At 44.5% G+C, this 24,955-nt stretch overlaps 1 protein-coding gene across 2 annotated transcripts in view; it reads right to left on the reverse strand.

Moving 5' to 3' along the window:
• The window catches only part of LOC310634345 (regulator of G-protein signaling 3-like), a 46,374-nt gene that overhangs the window by 12,307 nt on the left and 9,112 nt on the right, over positions 1-24,955 (reverse strand). For both annotated transcript variants that reach the window (XM_083352641.1, XM_083352640.1), the window contains exons 2-4: positions 12,212-12,628; positions 4,099-4,184; positions 1,596-1,661 (exon numbers count right to left, since the gene is read on the reverse strand). In XM_083352641.1, coding sequence (XP_083208767.1) covers positions 1,596-1,661; positions 4,099-4,184; positions 12,212-12,628 — 569 coding nt within the window. The remainder of the gene's footprint in view (positions 1-1,595; positions 1,662-4,098; positions 4,185-12,211; positions 12,629-24,955) is intronic.

Genomic DNA, 24,955 nt, shown 5'->3' on the forward strand with positions numbered 1-24,955 from the left:
ATACATTTTAACTACATCTAATTTAGCTCAGCTAGTTAACCACCTAGTGATTGCGTTCCTACAAGTTTGCAAAGTCTTAATCTTTGGGTTTACGAGTGAGTTGTACGCAGGCAGCCCCCCTCTCGTTAGTTCAATGTACTTGTATGGTGCGAACGGTGGGATTCTGCACATTGTGAGAATGTAACCCCTCTCTTGTTCAGTGTGCAGATGAAGGAGCCATCCCTTCCTTGGGAGGAAATGGGAGCTAAACCAGTGGAGCCCTGCCTGACAGGAAAATGGGAGTTTTAATTTTAGTAAGTTGCAGCCAATGACTAGCAAAAGTAGTTTTGGCTTTAAAAAGTGTAGCAGTGGAAGGTGTTTGAGTAGTGGTGAGCAATGCGTCTACTAAAGCACTGCTATTTACGGGAGCACCTCTTGCCGGCGTTAACTTCCCATCGCCCTGTGCGCTCCCACAGAGAGGACCTCCTCAGGTTGCCGTCGGTCAGGGAATGTCGACTGGCGGCCCTCAGGGGGAGAGCATTCTCTGTGGGCGCGCCTGCCCTCTGGAATCAGCTTCCGGTTGAGCTCCGGATGGCTCCCGACCTTCGCTCGTTTCGCCGCGACCTGAAGACTTGGCTATTTGAACTTGCCGGCCTGGACTGAGGGATTGGGATTTTAGATCTTAAATTTAAAAAATTTTAAATTTTAGAATGTGTTTATTGTTTAGGGCTATTTGATTTAATCTCATTTTAATTTTATACATTGTGTTGTTTATAGCGTTTTAATTGCCCTGTACACCGCCCCGAGTCCCTTCGGAGAGGGGCAGTATATAAATCCAAATAAATAAATAAATAAATAAATAAATAAAGCGCCCCCAACCTTTTGGGCATGAGGGACCAATTCCGTGGAGAGATTTTTCCGTGGACTGGAAGAGGGTGTGGTTTTGTGTGATGCCTGCATTCTGTGGATGGGGCTTTGCTTCGGTTGCTAGTACGCTGCGGACTGGGGGTTGGTGACCCCTTGGTCTTATGTTTCTGGAAAGCACATGGTCTGGGGTCATAGAGACAGTGACTACAGATAGTCTTCGAGTTATAATAATTCGTTCAATGACTATTCCAAGTTACAACGGCACTGAAAAAAGTGGCTTACAATCCCTTTTTCATACTTACAACCGCTGCAGCATCCCCACGGTCACATGATCCAAATTTGGATGCTTGGCAATTGGCTCATAGTTATGACAGTTGTAGGCATCCCGGCGTCACGTGATCCCCTTTTGCGACCTTCTGACAAGCAAACTCAATGGGGAAGCCAGACTCACTTCACAACCCTGTTACTTACTAACTTAACAACTGCAGTGATTCACTTAACAACTGTGGCCAGAAAAGTTGTAAAATGACTCCCTTAGCAACTGTCTCGCTTAGCAGTAGAAACTGTAGTCATAAGTCAAGGACTACCTGCATAACTATAGTCTCTTAGCACCACTGCCAGCCTTTTCAGAAACTTGAAAGGTCTCTGACATAGTTATCTTGATGGAGTTACACGCATTGCAGCTTGTCCCAACGACCGTCTCTTGGCTCCCATTCCCAGTTGAGCAATCTGGTTCAAAGTGAGATTACCTTAGTGACTGCAGGTCCTGATTTCCTGAGCTCCACAACCTTAGGAAATTTTTTTTGTTCTTCTTTCTAAGAAACAGAAATGAAATACGGGGAATCAGGGACACAGTCAAATTGCACACTAATTCAGGCATGAAAGTTAAGTGATGGGGGAAGCTAGGGAGATGAATGTGAAGCATGGCCAGCTGCCACCTCAATCTATCCCCGTTGAAAGAGATCCAAAGGTGCTTTTGAAAAGGCAAATGGAGTTTCTTGGATTTTTCCCCCCTTACAAAGCGAACGTACAATGTTTTGCTTCTCATCCAAGAAGCTTCTTCATTTCTTAGATAAAAAGGTGGGGGGGAGGAAAACAAAAAACTCCAGTTGCCTTTTGAGAAGTACCTTTGGGATAACCCAATGATCTATCACAGGGGTGTCAAACTCAATTTCATTGAGGGCCGCATCAGCATTGCAGTTGCCTTCAGTGGGCCGGGTGGGTGTGGCCTGGGTGGGCGTGGCCTACTGGGTGGGCGTAACTAGAGTGCGTATGGCCTACTGGGTGGGCGTGGCCAGCTCTACATCGATCGCATCAAGGGTGCCTATGGGGGCCTGGGCAGGAGTGGGACAGATCTGAGGGTCTCTGGCAGGAGGAGGGTCTCTGGGCCAGGGCCAAGGCAGTGGGGGCCGTTCCCTCACTGTTTCCAGGATGGCTTCACGGGCCACATGAAAACACTTTGCGGGCCGGATCTGGCCCCCGGGCCTTGTGTTTGACACGTCTGATCTATCAGGTGTGGGGAACTATGGCCCTTTTACGACTTGTGGACTTCAAGTCCCAGAATCCTTGAGCCAGCTATGCTGGCTCAGGAATTCTGGGACTTGAAGTTCACAAGTCAGAAAGGAGTCATAGTTCCCCTCCCTCTGACCGAGATGATTGACAATTTTCATCCCTGTGGTCATCAGGCTTTCAGTCATGTCCAACCCTCCCTATTCTCCATAACCATTAAAAAAAGAGTTACAAATTTGGGTATTAACCCTTAGTTGCTCCTCACAGATGAAGAGAATGGCATTTCCTATCTGTAAAATGTTATTATCCTAGCCGTTATTGACTTAGTAATTTATCTACTTCCTCTTTGTTAGAAGCCACTAAGATGATAACCCGAATTACATTTATTTGTCCAAGCAAGGGTTTGATTTATATACCATTTATCTACTCCTAGAGCACACAAGGGCAAGTACAGAGCTACTATTTATCCAAAGTGCCTTGGTTTTGTTTTCCCAAAGCAACTTAAGATATGTAGAGTTTGTACATCAATATCCAGGATCACAGATCAGATTGGAAAAGCCCAAACACACACATCTAATAGCGCCACATTGTTGAGATAGTTCTTTTTTAACGCATTGGCAGCAGTGAAAGATTAAGAACAACAACAACAAAAAATCTCCACACAGAGAGCTGTAGATGCATGTCTGCAGGTATATACAGATGTACACGTAATTTTCTATTTTTTAAAAGCAGAATGGGAGGAATTAGGCTTTTCTTAGCAACGGGGAATGGTGGTTCTATGCTGGACTGAAACCATCATTCTGTTGGAATCTTAAATAAAGTACTGTATGGTGAAATGAATCATCTGAGATATCTCCTATATCAGGAGGATTAATATTAGATATTCCAGAGCTATTAGGAGACTGAGAGATAAACACTCATTTATCAATCTGAAGGAAAATCTGCACTGAGGTCATTCACAGCCGTAAGAAATGAGATATATTTATATTATCTTTCCCCCCAAAAAAAACCCACATTCAGACTTCTTCATCTAGATCAGCCTTTCCTAAACTGGTGAATTCCAGGTTATTTGAACCATAATTCCAATTCTACCACATTGACTGGTATTTTCAACCTGGTTGGAGAAGCTTTTTTTTTCACCCAGGTTTACAATAGGAGTATAGCTTGGCCAGAACTGAAGATTTCTGTTTTAGGGATACAGAATTTACAACTTGGAGCTCAAAGATAAGAGGTGTAGCAGTTATCTATAGATATTTACCAGGTTAGAAACTGGGAGACTGGGAGTTCTAGCCTTCCCTTTGGTACAAAGCCAGCTGGGTGACCTTGGGCCAGTCCCTCTCTCTCAGTACTAGGAAGAGAGCAAGAGCAAACTAATCTTGAAATTTTGCCAAGAAAATTGCAGTGATTTTTCCAGGTAGTTGCGAGAAGTGATGCGTGGGGGGGGGGGAGAGAGAGAGAGAGAGAAAGAAAGAAAGAAAGAAAGAAAGAAAGAAAGAAAGAAAGAAAGAAAGAAAGAAAGAAAGAAAGAGAAAGAGTACGTGGGTTACTCAACATGCCCAGGAAGAAGGCATAGTTTTAAAGGGCTATTTTTTTTTAATCCCATTTATATCCCGCCCTTCTCCGAAGACTCAGGGCGGCTTACAATCTAAAGCACAAATCAATGTGCTTAGCAATAGCCTTCATTCTATGTATTTTGAGATGTATAGCTTGAAATCCAGCAATTAATGCTCCACTGACACTCACCGGGGACGTTTTTGCTTCTGCTGTGTGTTCTGATGGCTGCCATCACAGTCTGATCCTACGTCTGATTCCACACTGGAGGCCAGTGACTGAAACACAAAAAAAGCAAGATTTAAGCCTGAAGGGCATCTCACAGCCAACACCAAAGGCTGCCACATCCAGGCTGCAGATATCTGGATGACCAATAGTCGGGAACATAAATTGAGTTTCTATATCTTGCTACTGCTCTCTAGTGGCCAGGCAGGTCAGAATCAGAATAGTGCTGGAAGGGACCTTGGAGGTCATCTAGTCCAACCCCCTGCTCAAGCAGGAGATCCTATACCATTTCAGAGAAGTGACTGTCCAGTCTCTTCTTAAAAACCTCCAGTGATGAAGTACCTACAACATTTGAAGGCACGCTGTTCCACTGGCTAATTGTCCTTACTGTTAGGAAGTTTCTCGTTAATTCCAGGTGGCTTCTCTCTTTGATTAGTTTCTGCAGTGTATGCCTCCCAGCATACACAAAGGACAGCACAGCAGGAGGCTGATGGTGCAGATCAGCAGAGGGGTTGGACAGCTCCGGGCGATAACTGCTCACTCAGGATAAGCCTAATGAGTTAAGCTGTTGACAGCCCCAGGCATGGTCAGCCTGGTGGGAAGCCAGGATCTACACCCATTGTCACCTGCACTGGCAGGAAGCCCAGGTTTGCACTGATTGGATGCCATCCACCTGGGCAGGTACAAATAGATGCCAGGCTTCCCTGTTTCCCCAGTTCGTTCTGTTCAGAATAAACTCATCTTTATCCCAGCTCTGTGTCCGTCTCTATGTGAAGCATGCGACTTTACAGTTTCCATCCATTGTTTCTTGTCCTGCCCTCTGGTGCTTTGGAAAATAAACCGTGGCAGCCCCTCAAATACTGGAACACTGCTATCATGTCAACCCTAGTCCTTCTTTTCTCTAGACTAGCCAAACCCAAATCTCGCACCCATTCTTCATATGTTTTAGTCTCCACGCCTTTAATCGTCTTAGCTGCCCTTTGTACTTTTTCCGAAGTCTCAACATCTTTTTGTAATGTGTCCAAAACTAGATGCAGTATTCCAGGTCTTATAAGGCTTTATAAAGCGGTACTAATACTTCACGTGATTTTGATTCCACGCCTGTTTATACAACCAAGGATTGTATTAGTTTTTTTGGCTGCTGCTGCACACACAGCTGGCTCATGTTTAAGTGATCGTCCACTAGGACTCCAAGGTCCCTCTCACAGTTACTGTTTCTGAGCCAGGTTTTGGCCTAATCTGTACTTGTACCTTTGTTTTTTCCTGACCAGGTGTAAAGCCTTGCTTCTCTCCACATTAAATTTCATTTTATTGGATAGGGCCTATTGTTCCAAGTCTGTCAAGATCTTTTTGGATCCTGAGCTTGTCTTCTGGGGTGTTGGTTGTTCCTGCCAGCTTAGTGTCATCTGCAAATCTGATGAGTTCCCCTTCAATTCCTTCATCTATGCCAGGGGTGTCAAACTCAATTTCATTGAAGGCCGCATCAGCATTGCGGTTGCCCTCAGGTGGCCGGGTGGGAGTGGCCTGGGTGGGCGTGGCCTACTGGGTGGGCGTGGCTAGACTGCGTATGGCCTACTGGGTGGGCATGGCCAGCTCTACATCATTGCCATCAAGGGTGCCTATGGGGACCTGGGCAGGACTGGGACAGATCTGAGGGTCTCTGGCAGAAGGAGGGTCTCTGGGCCAGGGCCAAGGCAGTGGGGGCCGTTCCCTCACTGTTTCCAGGATGGCTTCGTGGGCCGCATGAAACCACTTCGCGGGCCGGATCCGGCCCCCAGGCCTTGTGTTTGACATGTCCGATCTAAGTCATTTATGAAGATATTGAAGAGTACTGGGCCTAAGACAAAACTTTGTGGTACCCCACTGCTCACTTCCCTCCACATAGATGTAGTACCATTAAGGACTACTCATCGAGTACGGTTTGTCAGCCATTTACAAATCCATCCGGTGGTGATGTTGTCGATCCCACATTTTTCTAGCTTACCAAGAAGCAGATTGTGATCTACTTTGTCAAATGCCTTACTGAAGTCTCGATGCCTACAATCCAGATCTTCTAGCCTAAGATGCCAATTTCAGAGAGCTCCAAGGCACCTGTTGAAGTGACTGATTTATGAAGACCCAAACTGAGGGCATCTGTAAGATGACACCATCTTTAGGGTTTTCCAGGTCTTTAGAGGAAAGTGGCTCTTTGCAATAACTCAGGGAAAGCAAATACTTCCGCCTCCCCTGTTCCTTTTCTTCCTTTTATGTCGTGTGTTTTAAAATACTTAGTCTAATGGCAGGATCTGTGTCTATTTATTTATCTTTACTTATCTAGCTAAAGTGCAGGACATGCTTGCTTTAAATAAATAAACACTTCAAAGAGATAGCCACAGTACTACTCAATTAATAATAAACCAAGTGGGCTGTCAGGGAGAAACTTCAGGTTTGCTCAGTTTTTCCAGACCTTGAAAATCCACAAAGTGGGCTCAGAATAATGGCTGTCCAAGGACAAAGCCAGCTTAAGGACAGAGAAAGTCACATGCCTCCCTCCAACCCTATACAGACATATTGAAATGAAATGCTTTCAAAAGACCAACTGAAAATTCTCTCCAATCAGAGTTTAGAGCAGCGTTTCTCAATCTTCACCCCTTGAAGATCTGTGGACTTCAAGTCCCAGAATTCCTCAGCCAGCCATGACCTCCTCAAAAGTCGCTTGCAACCTGATTTCTGAGCTACAATGGTGGCACCAAACCACCTTGCGGTCATCTGATCACATTTTGGATTCTTGGCAATCAGTTCACCTTTATGGCTGTTTGCAGCATCCAGCAGTCACATGACCATGGTTTTCAATGTTGTTGTTTTGTTTTTTTTGCCAGTTTCCGGCATTTACTTCTGATTTCCGGCAAAGAAAGACCATTGGGTAAAACAGATTCAGGTAACAACCATGGCATTTGTTAATAATTGCCACAAAAATAAAGCTCATAAAATCTGGTCACATGGTGACTCATTTAATGACCACAACTTAAGAACCGTGATTCCTGGCTCAATTACAATTGTAAGTTGAGGATTACCTATACTGGGAAATCAAACGTATTTGCTCATCTACTAAAATCATACAAAGAAGTAGGCATTAATATCTGGCTGATCTCCATATGAAAAATCCTTGTACAAAGAAGTAGGCATTAATATCTGGCTGATCTCCATATGAAAAATCCTTGTACAAAGAAGTAGGCATTAATATCTGGCTGATCTCCATATGAAAAATCCTTGTAGATGAGATTCTCTTTCAAATGTTCTGAACAAGAGCTCTTTCAGTTTACCAAAATGTATATATATTCAACATTTGCATGTAGTGCTCATTTGTGATAATTCTCACAAAGTGGACTTCCCCTGAAACTTACTGAGGATCACGTGGCTTATAAGCTTTTGACAGCCCTAAATTTCTTGGGGTCTTGAGGCCTTCCTTATGTTTTACTCCAGAACAGAGATGGGCAACTTGAAGACTCAAATCTTCAGGCAGCCTCTGAATCTATTTTTGATCAAAGTTGCTGAAAACAGATTGCATCATTTCCTGCCACTATCAGGTGATAGATGTTTAACTTTTAAACATCTATTAGATTAGGGAATGAAGGGCATCAAAAAACCTTTTCCCCTTGCCCCCAAATCTTCCGAGAAAAAAACCTGTCCCCACCATTTTTTTTCCATGCATACGATGGATGAGTTTTCAGAACACCACAAAAACCAAAAAATCTCAGTCCTGCTGGGGGAACGCAGAAATTTGTGCCACTCCACTCAAGGAGAAATGTGAGCTGCTGCACACTCCTGTTCTCCCAAACACTTTAGAGAAAACTCAGCTTTCTAAAGTCTTGCAAAGAATCCCACCTTGGATCGAGGTTTTGCAGTTGAAAATAAAAGCCATATTGCAAGAAACCATGACCCACAGACCAACTTAAAGAAAAATTTCCGACATTTGAGGGGCTGCCGCAAAGACCAGGGGGTTAACCTATTTATCAAAGCACCAGAAGGCAGGACAAGAAGCAACAGGATGGAAACTTACCAAGAAGAAAACCAACCTAGAACTAGGGAGAAATTTCCTGACAGTGAGAACAATTCATCAGTGGGACAGCTTGCCTTCAGACGTTGTGGGCGCTCCATCACTGAAGCTTTTTTTTTTTTTAAAAAAAAGAGTGGACAGCCATTTGTCTGAAATGGTATAGGGAAGGGGTCCCCGACCCCCAGTCCATGGACTGGCACTGTGCTGTGGCATGCCGGAAACCAGACTGCACAAACAAGCAAAGCTCCATCCATGGGATGCAGGCAATACATGAAACCAGGCCCCCTCCGGTCCTCAGAAAAATCTCCCTCCACAGAACCGGTCCATGGTGTTCAATAGGTTGAGCTGATATAGGGTCTCCTATACTTCTGGTATAGGGTCTCCTATTGAGCAGGAGGTTTGACTAGAAGGGGTCAGCAACCTGAAACAGTGAAAGAGCCACTCGGAACCGGTTCCCTCACAAAAGGAAAAACTGGGAGCCGCAAAAAATATGTGCGCATGCACGTACATGCACACATGCGCAGAACAGGGTTTGACTGAAGAGTGGAGCCAAGGCGAGATATGCACCTACCCTGCATATTTGAACTGATTGGTTGAACTTTTTTAGTCCCACTTTTTTTTGGGGGGGACTGCACATGGCAGAGGACCGGGAGCCGCAGGAGACAGCTGAAAGAGCCGCATGCGGCTCCGGAGCCGCGGGTTGCAGACCTGTGGACTAGATAGAAGACCTCCAAGATCCCTTCCAAGTCTATTCTGTTATTCTCCAGTTTTTTTATTTTATTTTATTTTTTATTTTATTTTAATTCCATTTATATCCCGCCCTTCTCCGAAGACTCAGGGCGGCTTACAAGCTTAGCAGTAGCCTTCATTCTATGTATATGCCTGCTTATTAGGGCTTTCACACACACCCCAAGCGGCATTATTACAAAGTCAGCTTAATTGGGAATTTACTTTATAGAAAAATGGCTCAACCTTTTCCCTTAGACTGGCCAGATAATTAAGGAACCCGTTTGGACTGTGGGTTCATTCTTAGTTATGGGTTGTGTTATGAGGTCTACTCTGAGTAAGACTGAAGCATCCTGTCTTTTATTCTTGCAGTTGATGGGAAAATGCTATTTGAATACCAATCTGGCAACACACTGGCTTCAGCTAGCAACGGGGATAGAAAGGAACTGTTTTGCTTCAAAAAGGACTGGCCACCGTAGCCATACATCAGGCACCACCACAACGTGGGGCAGAGAACCACAGAGTCCCAGGGGCAGAGAGGCTCCTCTACCTAGGTAAATCCTCCCGGCTTGAAAATGATGACTTACAATTAGAGGGTTTTCATTTGGGACCTGAAAGCTGAAAGCTGTGCATGACAGGAAATTATGCAAGTTGAAATCCAATTGTGTTTTTTTTCCCTTTCTTTGCTCTGAGGACTACACCTGTTTTTCCTTTAGACAAATGTTTTTTGTTCCATTGGCATCTCCTGGGGTAAGTGTTTCCAGGAAGGCAAAATTGAAGTCTCATCCCTTTTATAATGCATTAATGTATGTACATGTACAAAGGCAAGGCTGTGATATCGCTGCCGTGGCCACCATCTTGCTTTTCCCCCTCCCCTCCCCACAATTGGATGGCAGTGCGTACTTCCCACTGAGCTCTCTACCTTGGTGTCTCTAAAGAGACCCTGTTTGGGGATACATTTGGAATTGTGACATGACATGAGCATCTCACAAACTCATCACATCGTTGCCGGTGACATGGTGGATACGGCTGGCACCCAGAGACACAATTTGCCTGAAAGTACACTATGAACTTGCTTACTGCCACCTTCAACATTTCAGGAAAGCCCTCTGCAACCTCAAGTTACCTCTGTCTCTTTTCTAGATCCTTGGTGCTCCCTTAGCTTGGTTGTTTTCTTGCTGACGTTTCATTACCCATCATCATCGTCGTTGTCAAGTTGTAAGGGACCTTGGAGGTCATCTAGTCCAACCCCCTGCTCAGGCAGGAAACCCTATACCATTTCGGAAAAACGGCTGTCGAGTGTCTTCTTAAAAACTTCCAGTGTTAAGAGCATTCACAGCTTCTGGAGGCAGGTTGTTCCACTGATTAATTGTTCCAACTGTCAGGAAGTTTCTCTTCAGTTCTAGGTTGCTTCTCTCCTTGATTAGTTTCCATCCATTGCTTCTTGTCCTGCCTTTGGATGCTTTGGAGAATAGCTTGACTCCCTCTTCTTTGTGGCAGCCCCTGAGATATTGGAACACTGGTATCATGTCCCCCGTCGTCCTTCTCTTCATTAAACTAGACATACCCAATTCCAGCAACCGTTCCCTATATGTTTTAGCCTTCAGTCCCCTAATCATCTTTGTTGCTCTTCTCTGCACTCTTTCTAGAGTCTCAACATCTTTTTTACATCGTGGTGACCAAAACTGGATGCAGTATTCCAAGTGTGGCCTTACCAAGGCATTGTAAAGTGGTATTAGTACTTCACGTGATCTTGATTCTATCCCTCTGTTAATGCAGCCTAGCACTGTGTTGGCTTTTTTGGCAGCTGCAGCACACGGCTGGCTCATATTGAAGTGATTGTCTACTAAGACTCCGAGGTCCCTCTCAGTGCTAGCCTAGGACCCCCAACATTTCAACCCTGAATTACAAATATTCTCCTTTATTGGTTCCACATACGGGCATCAAACGCTTCAGAAAGTACGCAAATGGGAACACCAGCACTGACGATGTTACCTAATTTGGGTAACAAAACGTCAGCAAGAAAACAACCAAGTTCAGGGAGCACCAAGGACCCCTCACTTCAACCCTGAGCTACAAATATTCTCCTTTATGCAACACCCTAAGGTAAAGGTCGTTTCCAACTCTAGGGGCCGGTGCTCATCTCCGTTTCAAAGCCGAAGAGCCAGCACTTGTCCGAGGACGTCTCTGTGGTCATGTGGCCGGCATGACTAGACGCCAAAGGCGCACGGAACGCTGTTACCTTCCCACCGCAGTGGTCCCTATTTTTCTACTTGCATTTTTTTTACGTGCTTTCGAACTGCTAGGTTGGCAGAAGCTGGGACACGTAACAGGCGCTCACTCTGTTACGTGGCACTTGGGATTCGACCCGCCAAACTGCCGACCTTCTGATCGACAAGCTCAGCGTCCTAACCCACTGAGCCACCGCGTCCCTCTATGCAACACCCTAGACTTCAGCAAATTTTCTTGGCTATGAATGCTTGAGGACACGGTCATTTTGGCTAATGAAAATGCTGTTGGAGGAGAACTCTTTGTTCCGCGGCATGTCAGCTTCTTGTTTATTTTTATTACCTTCCCACCGTCCCTATTTTTCTACTTGCATTTTTTTTACGTGCTTTCGAACTGCTAGGTTGGCAGAAGCTGGGACACGTAACAGGCACTCACTCTGTTACGCGGCACTTGGGATTCGACCCGCCAAACTGCCAACCTTCTGATCGACAAGCTCAGCGTCCTAACCCACTGAGCCACCGCGTCCCTCTATGCAACACCCTAGACTTCAGCAAATTTTCTTGGCTATGAATGCTTGAGGACATGGTCATTTTGGCTAATGAAAATGCTGTTGGAGGAGAACTCTTTGTTCCGCGGCATGTCAGCTTCTTGTTTATTTATTTATTTATTTTTAAAAAAACTAAAACATTAAAATATCAGGTGGGGGAAGGGAGTTTGGAGAATGGCAAAAGAAGGCTTCCCAGTCTCTCTGAGTAATTCACTAGCCCCTGTGGGGAACCCAACAAAGCGCTCAGTATTATCCCAGGCCCTCAACCATAACCTTTCCTTGATCATTAATTGCGAGCTATTTAATCTTAATGGGATATATTTTTCACAGCAGCAAATTCCAGAGATTAAAACCAGTGGGAATAAAGACACTCAGATGTTTAGACTACAAGCAAACTAAAAAAGAAATGGAGAAGCAAATGAAAAACGGTCTCGGCTTGCATTTTGGGGGAGGAGGAGGAGGAGGAGGAGGAGGAGGAGGAGGAGGAGAAAGAAAGCATTGTTAAGGTGCTTAGTAAGAAATCAAGAAGAAGTTCCACTGACTTTATTTGATCCGCCAAAGAAATTCCTCAGGTGTTGCTTTGCTGCTATCAATTTCTCGCCCAGTTGTCGCTCTTTCCTCAAAGATTTGGGGGACGGCAAGCTCCACCCACTTCCTGTTTTGTTCCCTTCCTCAGTTACCCTTTGGCATGGTGCCCCTTGTTGATCCAAGCGTCCTTCGCTTCGAGAGCGCCAGAACCCTCCCGGGTCTTGAAGCGGGAGCTGAAGACAGTTGATCACCTCGGTGTCATCTAAGCGAATGCTTGGGGTGGAAGGTTTCTCCTGCTTTTCACAGTCGTTCCTCAACTCCGGATCCTCACAGCTCTGATGCTGCTTCCGAAGGGTACTCCGCTGCCATGGCAGGAAGTCACAATCTACGAGGCAACCTTCAGAGCCGCACTTCTGGAGAGGGCTCAACATCTACATGGAGAAGAAAACTTTTTTAGTACCGTGCATATTCCTTGGAGGTACTTGACCATCCACCAAGACAGAACAACAGAATAACAGAGTTGGAAGGGACCTTGGAGGTCTTCTAGTCCAACCCACTGCTCAAAGCAGGAGACCCTATACCATTTTTGACAAATGATTGTCCAGTCCCTTCTTAAAAGCCTCCAGTGTTTGAGCACCCACAACCTCTGGAGACAAGTCGCTCCACTGGTTGATTGTTCTAGCTGTCAGGAAATTTCCCCTTAGTTCTAGGTTGCTTCTCTCCTTGGTTAGTTTCCATCCATTGCTTCTTGTCCTGCCCTCAGGTGCTTTGGAAAATAGATTGACCCCCTCTGCTTTGTGGCAACCCCTGAGATAGAACACTGCTGTCATGTCGCCCCCGGTCCTAGTGGAGATATTCCTCTTGAGACTGTCACATTGGCTCATGATTCACCAAATAAGAATCCAGAACAGCCATTCCTCATATCAGTGCCTCGGTTATGGAACTCCCTGTTGGTATATTTGTGGCTGGCACTGAGCCTCAAAAGCTTCCAGCGCTTGCTAATGACATACCTGTTTACCCAGATTCTTGATATTGGCACTGTTGCTTGTTTTTATCTGGCCGTGTCCCTGCTTGCACTTAAACCATGGCACAAACACTCCCTGTTTGTGATACCGCTATTCTGACTTTGGCTGTTGCCTTCACCTTTTCTTTGATTCATTAAGAAGACAGCCTAAAGATGTCACTACCTGTAGGGGTGCCAAAGTGGTAAGAGGTAGTCCTTGACTTAAGACCAAAACTGAGCCCCAAATGAGTTTGGCTCCAGTTTACAAGCTTTTCTTGCCACAGTTGTTAAATGAATCCCTGCAGTTGTTAAATTAGTAACACGGTTGTTAAATGAATCTGGCTTCCCCATTGACCTTGCTTGCCAGAAGGTCGCAAAAGCAGATCACATGATCCTGGGACACTGCAACCGTCATAAATATGAGTCAGTTGCCAACCATCTGAATGTTGACCACGTGACCATGGAGATGCTGCAACGGTCCTAAGTGTGAAAAATGGTCACAAGTCACTTTTTTTCAGGGCCGTTGTGACTTCGAATGGTCACTAAATGAAATGTTATAAGTTGAGGACTGCCTGTATTTCCTTCCTTATTCCAACACTATGGAAAGGCAGCTTCAAGGTGTATCAAATGGGCCAGGCTTTGTCTATCATTATTTTGGAAGGAAGTCAGGTAATGGCTAATGACCAAATAGCTGAGCCACAAGAAGGCCTGGCAATGGGCACAGCTTTTTATGTGCTGTCTTAATTCTCCAACAAGGCTGAACAGAGAGCTCCATAATTAAAAGTACCGTTGCCCTTTCTGCAAAGTTTTTTAGTATCAGGTGTTGTTTTCTTTAAATTCAATGATTCGTTTAAATTCTCCCTGTTTTTAAATCTTAAATAAATGTCTCGTTAAAAACTTGAAAACTTCAGGAAAATATTTTCCTGAATAAATATAGCAGTAGCACTTAGACTTATATACCACTTTACAGTGCTTTACAGCATTCTCTAATTGGTTTACAGAGTCAGCATGTTGCCCCCAACAATCTGGGTCCTCATTTTACTGACCTTGGATGATGGAAATTTAAATCAACCTTGAGACGGTCAGGACCAAACTGCTAGCAGAATTAGCCAGCGATACTGCATTCTAACCATTGCGCCGCTATTCCACCACGGCTATCAGTGTCATTTTGGTTAAACCGATGGAGGAAAACCACAACCCCCACATCAACTGTTCTATTCTGCAGGGTTTGATAACATATAATAGGCCCCTAGTCTTCTTCTGGAGCTCTAGATCCTTGGAATGGAATAAAATAACAGAGTTGGAGGTCTTCCAGTCCAACCCCCTGCTCAGGCAGGAAACCCTATACCATTTCAGACAAACGGTTGTCCAGTCTCTTCTTAAAAACTTCCAGTGTTGGAGCATTCACAACTTCTGGAGGCAAGTTGTGCCACTGATTAATTGTTCTTATTGTCAGGAAATTCCTCCTTAGTTCTAGGTTGCTTCTCTCTTTGATTAGTTTCCATCCGTAGCTTCTTGTCCTGCCTTCAGGTGCTTTGGAGAATAGCTTGACTCTCTCTTCTTTGTGGCAGCCCCTGAGATATTGGAACGCTGCTATCATGTCACCCCTCGTCCTTCTCTTCATTAGACTAGACATACCCAAGTCCAGCAACCGTTCCTTATATGTTTTAGCCTCCAGTCCCCTAATCATCTTTGTTGCTCTTCTCTGCACTCTTTCTAGAGTCTCAAAGATTACTTGGCCAGCCCTACCCCAAATAGTCAGCAAGGTAACAGAGCATGTAGTCAATCTTGGCTGACTTTGACAAAGCTAAAGTCAGATATGGTTGGTACTTTGATGGGAGACTACCAGCCATTTCCAAGACTGGAGACTAGACAGGGAAGGCAGAAAAACAATCCACCAAATGCAGTGGCAAGGCACTTCCAGATTGTCACCAAAAAAACCCTATGCCTACTCTAAGTCAAGCTCAACCCGAGATGTTATCTTTCCTCTTCTCCAAGACCCAGTAAGGTTTATTTTTAAAATATTGCCTTCCCCCTTCCTATTTCCTAAGAAATATCGAAAACTGACGGCAGAAAAAGACCTAGGGGTCCATTGAGTTCGCCCTTTGACGTTTTGTTTGTTTTCTTTTTCACTTATTGATGTATTTATTACTTTTAATTATTATTAATAAAGGAGAATATTTGTAGCTCAGGTTTGAAATGAGGAGTGTCTTGGTGTTCTCTGGGCTTGGTTGTTTTCTTGGAGACGTTTCATTACCTAACTAGGTAACGTCATGAGGGCTAAATTGGGCAATGAATCGTCTGCAAGAAAACAAGCAAGCTCACAGAGCACCATGGGCCTCTCATTAATTACTTTTTTTTAAATTTTATAATTTTTGTGGGATGATGGGACATGTGTTTATCCCAAGCATGTTTAAACTCAGCTACTGATAACTGACCCACTGTCTTCACTGGTTCCAAGCTTCTGCTACTCTTTCTGTAGTGCAGGTAGTTCTCGACTTATGACCACAGTTGAGCCCAAAATTTCTGTTGTTAAGTGAGACATTTGTTAAGTGAGTTTTGCTCCGTTTTATGATCTTTCTTGCCACAGTTGTTAAGTGAATCCCTGCAGTTGATGTTAGTAACCTGGCTGTTAAGTGAATCTGTTTTCACCATTGATTTTGTTTGTCAGAAGGTCACAAAGAAGTGATCCCATGACCTTGGGATGTAGCAACGGTCATAAGTAGTGACCATGGGGATGTTACAAAGGTTGTAACTGTGAAAAATGGTCATAACTCAGTTTTTTACAGTGCCGTTGTAACTTTGAACGGTCACTAAATGAACTGTTGTGAGTCGAGGACTGCCTGTAATACTTTCTAACATTACTTCTGAACATCCCTCATGTCAGTTTGGGATTATGCTGTTTTTTGTTTTTTGTTTGCTTAACACTGAAAAGGCTGCCTTTATCTAGAACAGGGGTAGGCAACCTTGTGTCTTTTATGACTCGTGGACTTCAACTCCCAGAATTCCTGAGCCAGCATGGCTCAGCTTGGAAACCTCTCCCTTTCCCCTCACCATGGCTGGCTCAGGAATTCTGGGAGTTGAAGTCCACGAGTCATAAAAGAGACAAGGTTGCCTATACCCCTGATCTAAAACATTAGTCACAACCTTAATATATTTAAAGGTTTCAATCATGTTTCCCCCCCCCCCCGTTTCCCTTCTGTCCTGCAGGCTGTACTTATTCAGTTCCTCCAATCTCTCCTGATATGTTTTGTCCCTCAGACCTCCACCATTTTTGTTGTCTGTCTTTAGACTTGCTCCGTCTTATCAATCCTTTTAAACTGATAGATGCAATATTATGGCTTAATGACCTTTTCATGGAAGGGAGAGTGAATCAGCTTCTGCTTTTACCAGCAATATTTTTGCTCCTGAATGACACGTAAGTCCAAAAGGACTGCTGTGCTTCCTTAACGCTTCTCTTGCATAGACTTCTTCCAGTCTGTAAACTAAAACTGGAGGTTTTTAAGAAGAGACTGGACAGCCATTTGCCTGAAATGGTATAGGGTTTCCTGCCTGAGCAGGGGGTGGGACTAGATGACCTCCAAGGTCCCTTCCAACTTTATATTATTATTATTATTATTATTATTATTATTATTATTATTATTATTATTATTATTATTATTATTATTATTAGCGATGACATAGGATACTGCAATTCTTTACAGTTTGAAAGCAATCTCGCGGTGAATTTACTTACCAAGACATCCCCTTGGCTATTAATCATTACTAATCAAACTGGCCATTACTTCGGGCCTAAGAGCAATATACTGGGGCATATGGGTGAAGGTGAGCGATGACCACTATGGGAACAGGATGATGAGCTATGTGGTTCTTTGGTTCAGCAGATTCTTTACACTGCTTTTTGAAGGTACCCCCTGATTTCAACGGGAATGTGGTTTCTAAAGAGATTGGCCATAAAATTATTCCTAGTAATATGCCAAGCACACACCTCGATAGCAAAAAAAAGAAGCGGGTCCTGTTCAAAGGGAGCTTAAGAGTTAAAAATTCAAAAATGGAAATAAGAAGAAACAGAGGGACAAGGATCCACGAGGAAAGAATGTAAACACACATATTTAAATATAATCCTATGAATCTATGAATGTTCCCTCTGAGAAAGTCTTCTACTTTCAACAGTTCACTTCATTTAGTGACCGTTCGACGTTAAAACAGCACAAAAAAAGTGACTAATGGCCATTTTTCATACTTACGCCCACATGGTCATACGATCAAAATTCAAATGACTGGCAACTGATTCACATTTACGACGGTTGCAAGTGTCCTGGGCTCATGTCATCGATCCCTTTTTGATTGATTGATTGATTAAATTTATATGCCACCCTTCTCCCTAAGGACTCAGGGCGGCTCACAACAATAAAAAATTAAGAAACATAAAGTACAAAAATTTAAAAAGAATTAAACAATAAATATGATAAATACATGACAATTTAACCCAAGGAAAGCCTAATTTAAACCATAATCAGTCCAGACCCGCTTGTTGAAATAACCAGGTCTTCAGGTCACGGCGGAAGGACCGAAGGTCAGGGGCCATCCACATCTCCGGAGACCTTCTGACAAGCAAAGTCAATGGGGAAGCCGGATTCGCTTAGCAACCGTGTTACTAGCTTAACCACTGCAGTGATTCGCTTAACTAATGGGGCAAGAAAGGTCGCAAAATGGGGCAAAACTCACCTAACAACCGTCTCATTTAGCAATAGAAATCGGGGGCTCCATTGTGGTCATAAGTTCTAGATTCACAGCTCTCCTTAGATCACATAGGAGCTGTGACTAGGGGGGCTTTCACTCAGGTTCGTCTGGTACGCCAGCTACGACCCTATCTGGACCTGGATGCCTTACGTACAGTCACCCATGCACTTGTGACCTCTCGTCTTGACTACTGCAACGCTCTTTACATGGGGCTGCCCTTGAGAACCACTCGGAAGCTTCAACTGGTACAGAGTGCAGCTGCACGAGTGCTTTTGGGGGGTCTCCCGATACTCCCATATTACACCTCTGCTTCGTGAGCTGCACTGGCTTCCAGTTGCCTTCCGGGTGAAATTCAAGGTGCTGGTGATGACATACAAAGCCCTACATGGCATGGTTCCGGATTACCTACGGGAGCACCTACTGCCAGCGTCAACACCCCCTCCGTCCTGTGCGCTCCCACAGAGAGGGCCTCCTCAGGGTGCCACCGGTCAGAGAATGCCGGCTGGTGACCCCCAGGGGGAGAGCATTCTCGGTGGGTGCGCCAATCCTCTGGAACCGCTTACCAGCCGAAATCCGGATGGCCCCCGACCTTCGCACCTTTCGGCGAGATTTAAAAACCTATCTATTCCAGCAAGCCGGCCTGGCCTGATAGGTTTGGGGTTTTATTTGTAGATCTGGGGTTTTATTTGTTTTATTGTTGGTTTATTGTATACTTACTTTGCTCTGTACACCGCCCTGAGTCCTCCGGGAGAAGGGCGGTATATAAAACGAATAAATAAATAAGTGGAGGACTAGCTGTACAGGAACAGAGTAGGGAAACGCACTGTACGCGCTTTGCGTTCAAAAGTGGGAAGCAATCCTCGCTTCTGTACTGCCTTCTTTGGTGTGGTCACCCGTGGCGATGAAAGTAAACAAGTGTCACCCACACACAAGAGAGGCATTAGCAGAGTTAGGGAGGATAGGTTCCGCTTGTGGGCTCTTGAGAAAACAACACAAACACACACCCTCTCCAAGGAAGGGGAAACAGACAAAAAGTTCCTGGGAAAGGGCACTTCCGGCTTCAGGCCTGAACAGAGACGCTCCAGGCTGCACGATGTTACTCTGGTTCTACGCGTTGGGTTCCTAAACCCAAATACGTGCAGAAAAGAGGGAGCTGAATGGCACTCTGTAGAAACTCAGAACTGGTTAAAGACTGCATGATAAAGTGGGCACAAAATATTCAGGAACCAATTTCGTTGGACACCTGGGAGACAATTTGGGTCAGAAATGTTAAATTTACTCAGGCTCAAAATTTAAGAGAAAGTTTTTATAAAATGTTTTATAGATGGCATCTGGATCCCAAGAAGTTGTCCAACATGTATCCTAATTTACAGTCTAAATGTTGGAGGTGTGGTAGTTTAGAAGCTACCTATTTTCACATGTGGTGGACTTGTAGAAATATAAAAGCTTTTTGGATTAAAATTTGGTGGAACATTCAAAAGATTTTTAAGAGAAAGATAAAGTTTTCTCCGCAATGGTTTCTATTGGGTATTGTTGTAGATTGTGATGTTAAAGAAACTAATTTGATGTTGAACATGATAACAGCAGCACGGTTACTGGTGGGACAATATTGGAAGAAGGATAGTTTGCCTACTATAGAAGAATGGGTGCTTAAAGTTTCGAATCTTGCAGAAATGTCTAAGATTTCTGCTTATTTGAAAGATCATTCACAGGAAAGATATATTTCAGTTTGGAGGAGATGGATAAATTATATTCAGAACAAATATGGGACTAAAAAGTTCCATTTAGCTTATGAGTAGTTTTTAGTGGGATATTCTTATTGGCACGTTGTTTGTAGTTATATTAAAGGGGAGTTAAAGCACATTATGAATTTGGTTAATTGTATATTATGCATAATTTTTATTTAGAATATGATTATTGTAACTATAATCCTGTATTTAGCTCTGGGAAGTGGGGGGGGAAGTGGGTGGGTTTGGGGTGGGAGGGATTTGGGGATATATTGTAAAATTTTGTTTTTGTAAAACTCTTTAATAAAAAAAAAGAAACTCAGAGGCTCCCTTATTCTCATCGGTCAGCTGCTGCCTTTGTGCAAAGCCTGCAGACGGGGAGAGAAATCTGGGAAAACTTGTTTGAGCTGCGCCCCCCCACCCCCCGCCAACCCGCCCCCGCTGCCTCTAAATGTCTCTCTTCTGGAGAAGAGTCATACAATTTTTCTGGCCTGCAAGGACTCCATCCATTTGCCCTTCTGATGGGAATTGATCCAAAGCAGCAACTCCTTCCAGAAGCTAATTCAAAAATTATTCGGCGGAATCTTGGCATCCGAAGTGGAAAAACATCTTGAGTGGAACTATATCCCACTCATTATCAGTATTACTTCCCCCCACCCCACCCCACCTTTTCTAGTGCGCTCTGACGCACAATCTAATAGATGCGTGATGGTGCTGGGACTGATAGGGGGGAAAAAAATAAAAATTATGCGTGACTCAAAAACCACTCGCCCGGCAATCTTAATCCAATCTGGCATCGGCTTTCATCAGCCTCCCAACCTCAAAGCAGAGCCAGATTATCTTTAGAGATTGGGGGAAGGTGGTTCTGAGTTTAGCCTACCCATCTTGGAGGGGAACATGGCAATCACAGTCTCTGAAGAGGCATTTTACTCCACAATGTGTGAGACAACAGGGTGTCTCTTCTAAAATTACCTTGGCTACTTCCACATTTAAATCTCACCCCCCCCCCGAAAGGGATTGGAGATATTTCTCCCCCTGGTATGAACACGTCTATTTATTACATGGATGTACAGGTAGTCCTCGACTTACAACAGTTCATCTAGTGAACGTCTGAGGCTACAACGGCACTGAAAAATGTGGCTGATGACTGTCTTTCCAACTTAAGACTGTGGGGAGCATCCCCAGGGTCACATGATCAAAATTCAGAGGCTTGCCAACTGACTCATATTTACGATGGTTGCAGTGTGCTAGAGTCACGCGATCACCTTTTGTGACCTCCTGACAAGCACGGCCAATGAGCCTTCCATCCTTCCGAGGTAGGTAAAACGAGGACCCAGATTGTTGGGGGCAAGAAGCTGACTTTGTAATAATGCTGCTTGGGGGGGTGTGCGTGAAAGCCCTAATAAGCAGGCATATACATAGAATGAAGGCTACTGCTAAGCTTGTAAGCCGCCCTGAGTCTTCGGAGAAGGGTGGGATATAAATGGAATTAAAATAAAAAAATAAAAATACATAAAAAAATTAACTATCTTAATATCTGCCGTTATGCACTTGACAACTGTAGCTAGGAAGGCTGTAAAATGGGGTGAAATTCATTTAACAAGTGTCTTGCTTAGCAAAAGGAATTTTGGACTCAGTTGTGGTCATAAGTCAAGGACAACCAGCGGGCGGGGAGTAAAGTATGGGTGACAGTCAGGAGGAATAGATGCAAATGGTGCAGAAGACCTACGCAAAGGTCATTCTAGTTACAGCCACCATCTGTTCCTTAAGTACAAGTCCAGAGGACCCCCAAATTGTGCATCAGTTCGATCTGGGTGTGTGTGCTCCCCATTCAAAGCCAGAGGTGGCAAGTCCCTAGCAGCAGGAGGTACACATTTCCACAGAAAATGTATAAAGTTTTCATCTATCAACTAATTAGGTTTCCACCACGTGGTTTGTTGGCTCTCTCTAGGAATTTTGCATGCCAAACGCCAAACCATGTTGACTTACAAACCATAGCTTGACATGCAGCATAGGCCCAGAATATAATAGGTGGTCCTTGTTTAGTGACAATTAGGTCTGGCAACTTGATCATTAAGCAAAGGGGTCACTAAGTGAATTTCCCAACTGTGCTTATTATCTTATGGGGGCAAGGAGCAAAGAAACCCAATTTTCTCATTTCCCATGAGTCAAAATTAAAAAAAGGGCAAGGGACAGAATAAAGGTAAAGGTAAAGGTTCCCCCACACATGCGTGCTAGTCATTTCCGACTCTAGGGGCCGGTGCTCATCTCCGTTTCAAAGCCAAAGAGCCAGCTCTTGTCCGAGGACGTCTCTGTGGTCATGTGGCCGGCATGACTAGACGCCAAAGGCGCATGGAACGCTGTTACCTTCCCACCGTAGTGGTCCCTATTTTTCTACTTGCATTTTTTTTACGTGCTTTCGAACTGCTAGGTTGGCAGAAGCTGGGACGCGTAACAGGCACTCACTCTGTTACGCGGCACTCGGGATTCGACCCGCCAAACTGCCGACCTTCTGATTGACAAGCTCAGCGTGCTAACCCCCTGAGCCACCGCATCCCTTAAGGGACAGACTACCCCATGCTTTTCTCCTGGCCCACAAGGAAGAGAAAACGTATTTATTCAAGGCTAGTCTAGGAACCCAGCAAGCTGGCTGAGAGAAGAGCAACAGTCTTGGACCTGCCGGCTTGTCAATTATTATGGAATTCTAATTTTCTATAATAACCTAGGACAAAGCTGAGTTATGCAAACAATTCCTTTACCAGCCTGATACACTCCAAGCGTGTGGTATCTCAGAGGTCCCCCAACCTTTTGGGCACCAGGGACCGGTTCCACAGAGAGAGGTTTTTCCACGGACTGGAGGGTGCGTGGTTTTGTGTGCTGCCTGCATCCTGCGGATGGCGCTTTGCTCGTTTGTGCGGACCGGTTGCTGGCATGCCACAGCCCGGTACTGGTCCACGGACAGGGGGTTGGGGACCCCTGTGGTATCTGAATGCCCAGAAGTAGCTATGTCACAAAGGCTTCTAGAAGTTGGCACTTCTAGAGGGCACTTGGTTGAAGACAGCTGGGCTTGACATTTGGCAACTATTAAAACTAACGCCTGCGTGGCTGGGCTCAATATTGTAGAGAGAGCTGTTTTTGTTTTTTGACAATCCGTGCAAATCCAGCCACTGCGGTTTATCAATAAAGGAGAATATTTGTAGCTCAGGGTTGAAATGAGATATTCCTCGGTACTCTCTGAGCTTGGCTGTTTTCTTGCAGAGGTTTCATTACCCAGATTAGGTAACATTGTCAGTCCTAGTAGTTTCATTACGTAATCTGGGTAATGAAACATCTGCAAGAAAACAACCAAGCTCAGAGAGCACCAACGACATCTCCTTGTGGCTTATTCAAGGAAAGATCGTTAAGCTAATTTGTGCTTAGCGCTATGTCTGAACCAGGTCAATTGTCTCCTCCTGTGAGAAGGAGGGAAGCTCCTTTTGATCTGGCTAGAACACTATTTCTCAATCTTGGCCATTCCGAGTTGTGTGGAATTCAAATCCCAGAATTCCACAGCCAGCATGGCTACGGATGGGAATTCTGGGAACTGAAGTCCACATATGTTGAACTTGCTAAGACAGGGAGATAACTGGCTAGGGACTAAATAAGAGAAGTGACCGGCCTCAGATCGAATTTCATTCCGAATGGAGATCTAAAATCTAGTCCCTAAACCCAGCCACACCCACATCAAATTGGTTTTCAATTACACACATTTTGCGGATACACGTTTAGTGTCGTTGGTTAAAAATCGAGCAGACTCTTCAAAAGTCTACAGGATATGAATGCCCCATGTTAAGTATCTGTAAACTGTAAACCGGGCCCTGCAAAATACAGCTTGGCTAGCTTGTTTGAGTCACTCTTTCTTTGTGGGTGCACTTGTTCTCTGCTGGTGCTGCAGAAGCCTTTTATTATGCACACCACAAGGAGGAAATGGAACAGGCTGGAAAGGCATGTAGTTAGTTATTTATTGTTCTGGGCCACCCACTACAGTTTGGTGGGCAGCTCTTGGCATGTCACAGCCTTGGGTCCACAAAACAAAACAAAAGGTACACCCCAGCTTTAATCGGTGCCTCTACACAGAAACTACCGAAGCAACGGATGGAAACTAGTCGAGAGAAGCAACCTAGAGCTAAGGAGAAACTTCCTGACAGTTAGAACAACTAACCAGTGGAACAACCTGCCTCCAGAAGCTGTGAATGCTCCAACACTGGAAGTTTTTAAGAAGAGACTGGCCAGCCACTTGTCTGAAATGGTATAGGGTTTCCTGCCTGAGCAGGGGGTTGGACTAGATGACCCCCAAGGTCCCTTCCAACTTCTTCTTCTTCTTCTTCTTCTTCTTCTTCTTCTTCTTCTTCTTCTTCTTCTTCTTCTTCTTATTATTATTATTATTATTATTATTATTATTATTATTATTATTATTATTCTTATTATTATTATTATTATTATTATTATTATTATTATTATTATTATTATTATTATTATTATTTTCAGCTGTTAGGCCAACTTGCCCACCAGAAATCAAACAAGTGAGAAAGTCCTGGAAGTTGGAAAATGTCTTTTTTTTTAAAATTCCATTTTATATCCCGCCCTTTTCCGAAGACTCAGGGCGGCTTACAAACTTAGCAGTAGCCTTCATTCTATGTATATGCCTGCTTATTAGGGCTTTCACACACACACACACACCCAAGTGGCATTATTACAAAGTCAGCTTAATTCCCCCCAACAATCTGGGTCCTCATTTTACCTACCTGGGAAGGATGGAAGGCTGAGTCAACCTTGAGCCTGGTGGGATGCGAACCTGCACTAATTGCAGGCAGCTGGTGTTACTTCAGGAGGCATTAGCCCACTGCTCCACCAAGGCTCTTCTAGGTCCCCTGCTTTGTTTGTTTGTTTAAAAAAAACTAAAGCAGGGAGCGCAATTACACTATTAAAATTTCACCAGGAGGCACAGAAGCTAGCAGCCTCTCTCCGAGCTGATCCTGCTACAGCTGAGGCCGCCAAGCAGGGAAAGAAGGGTTAAATCTCCAAACTTTGTTTGCACCCCAAGGGAGAGCCAAAGGTCAGAGACGAGTTTCTGGCTTATGTCTCTGCGGAGATGTAAATCGAGGGCTTGCAGAAAGGGAAGGGAAAGACCTGGCTCTTAAACCCCACCCCACCCCCCACCCCACTTCCAAGCCTTCTTCAGTCTCTCTATCTCACATAACACTTTGCGCCAAACGGCCGCCAATGGCCTGTCCTTGTCACCCTGG

The sequence above is a fragment of the Vipera ursinii genome (genome assembly GCF_947247035.1).
Source record: "Vipera ursinii genome assembly, chromosome: 2".
Lineage (NCBI taxonomy): Eukaryota > Metazoa > Chordata > Lepidosauria > Squamata > Viperidae > Vipera > Vipera ursinii.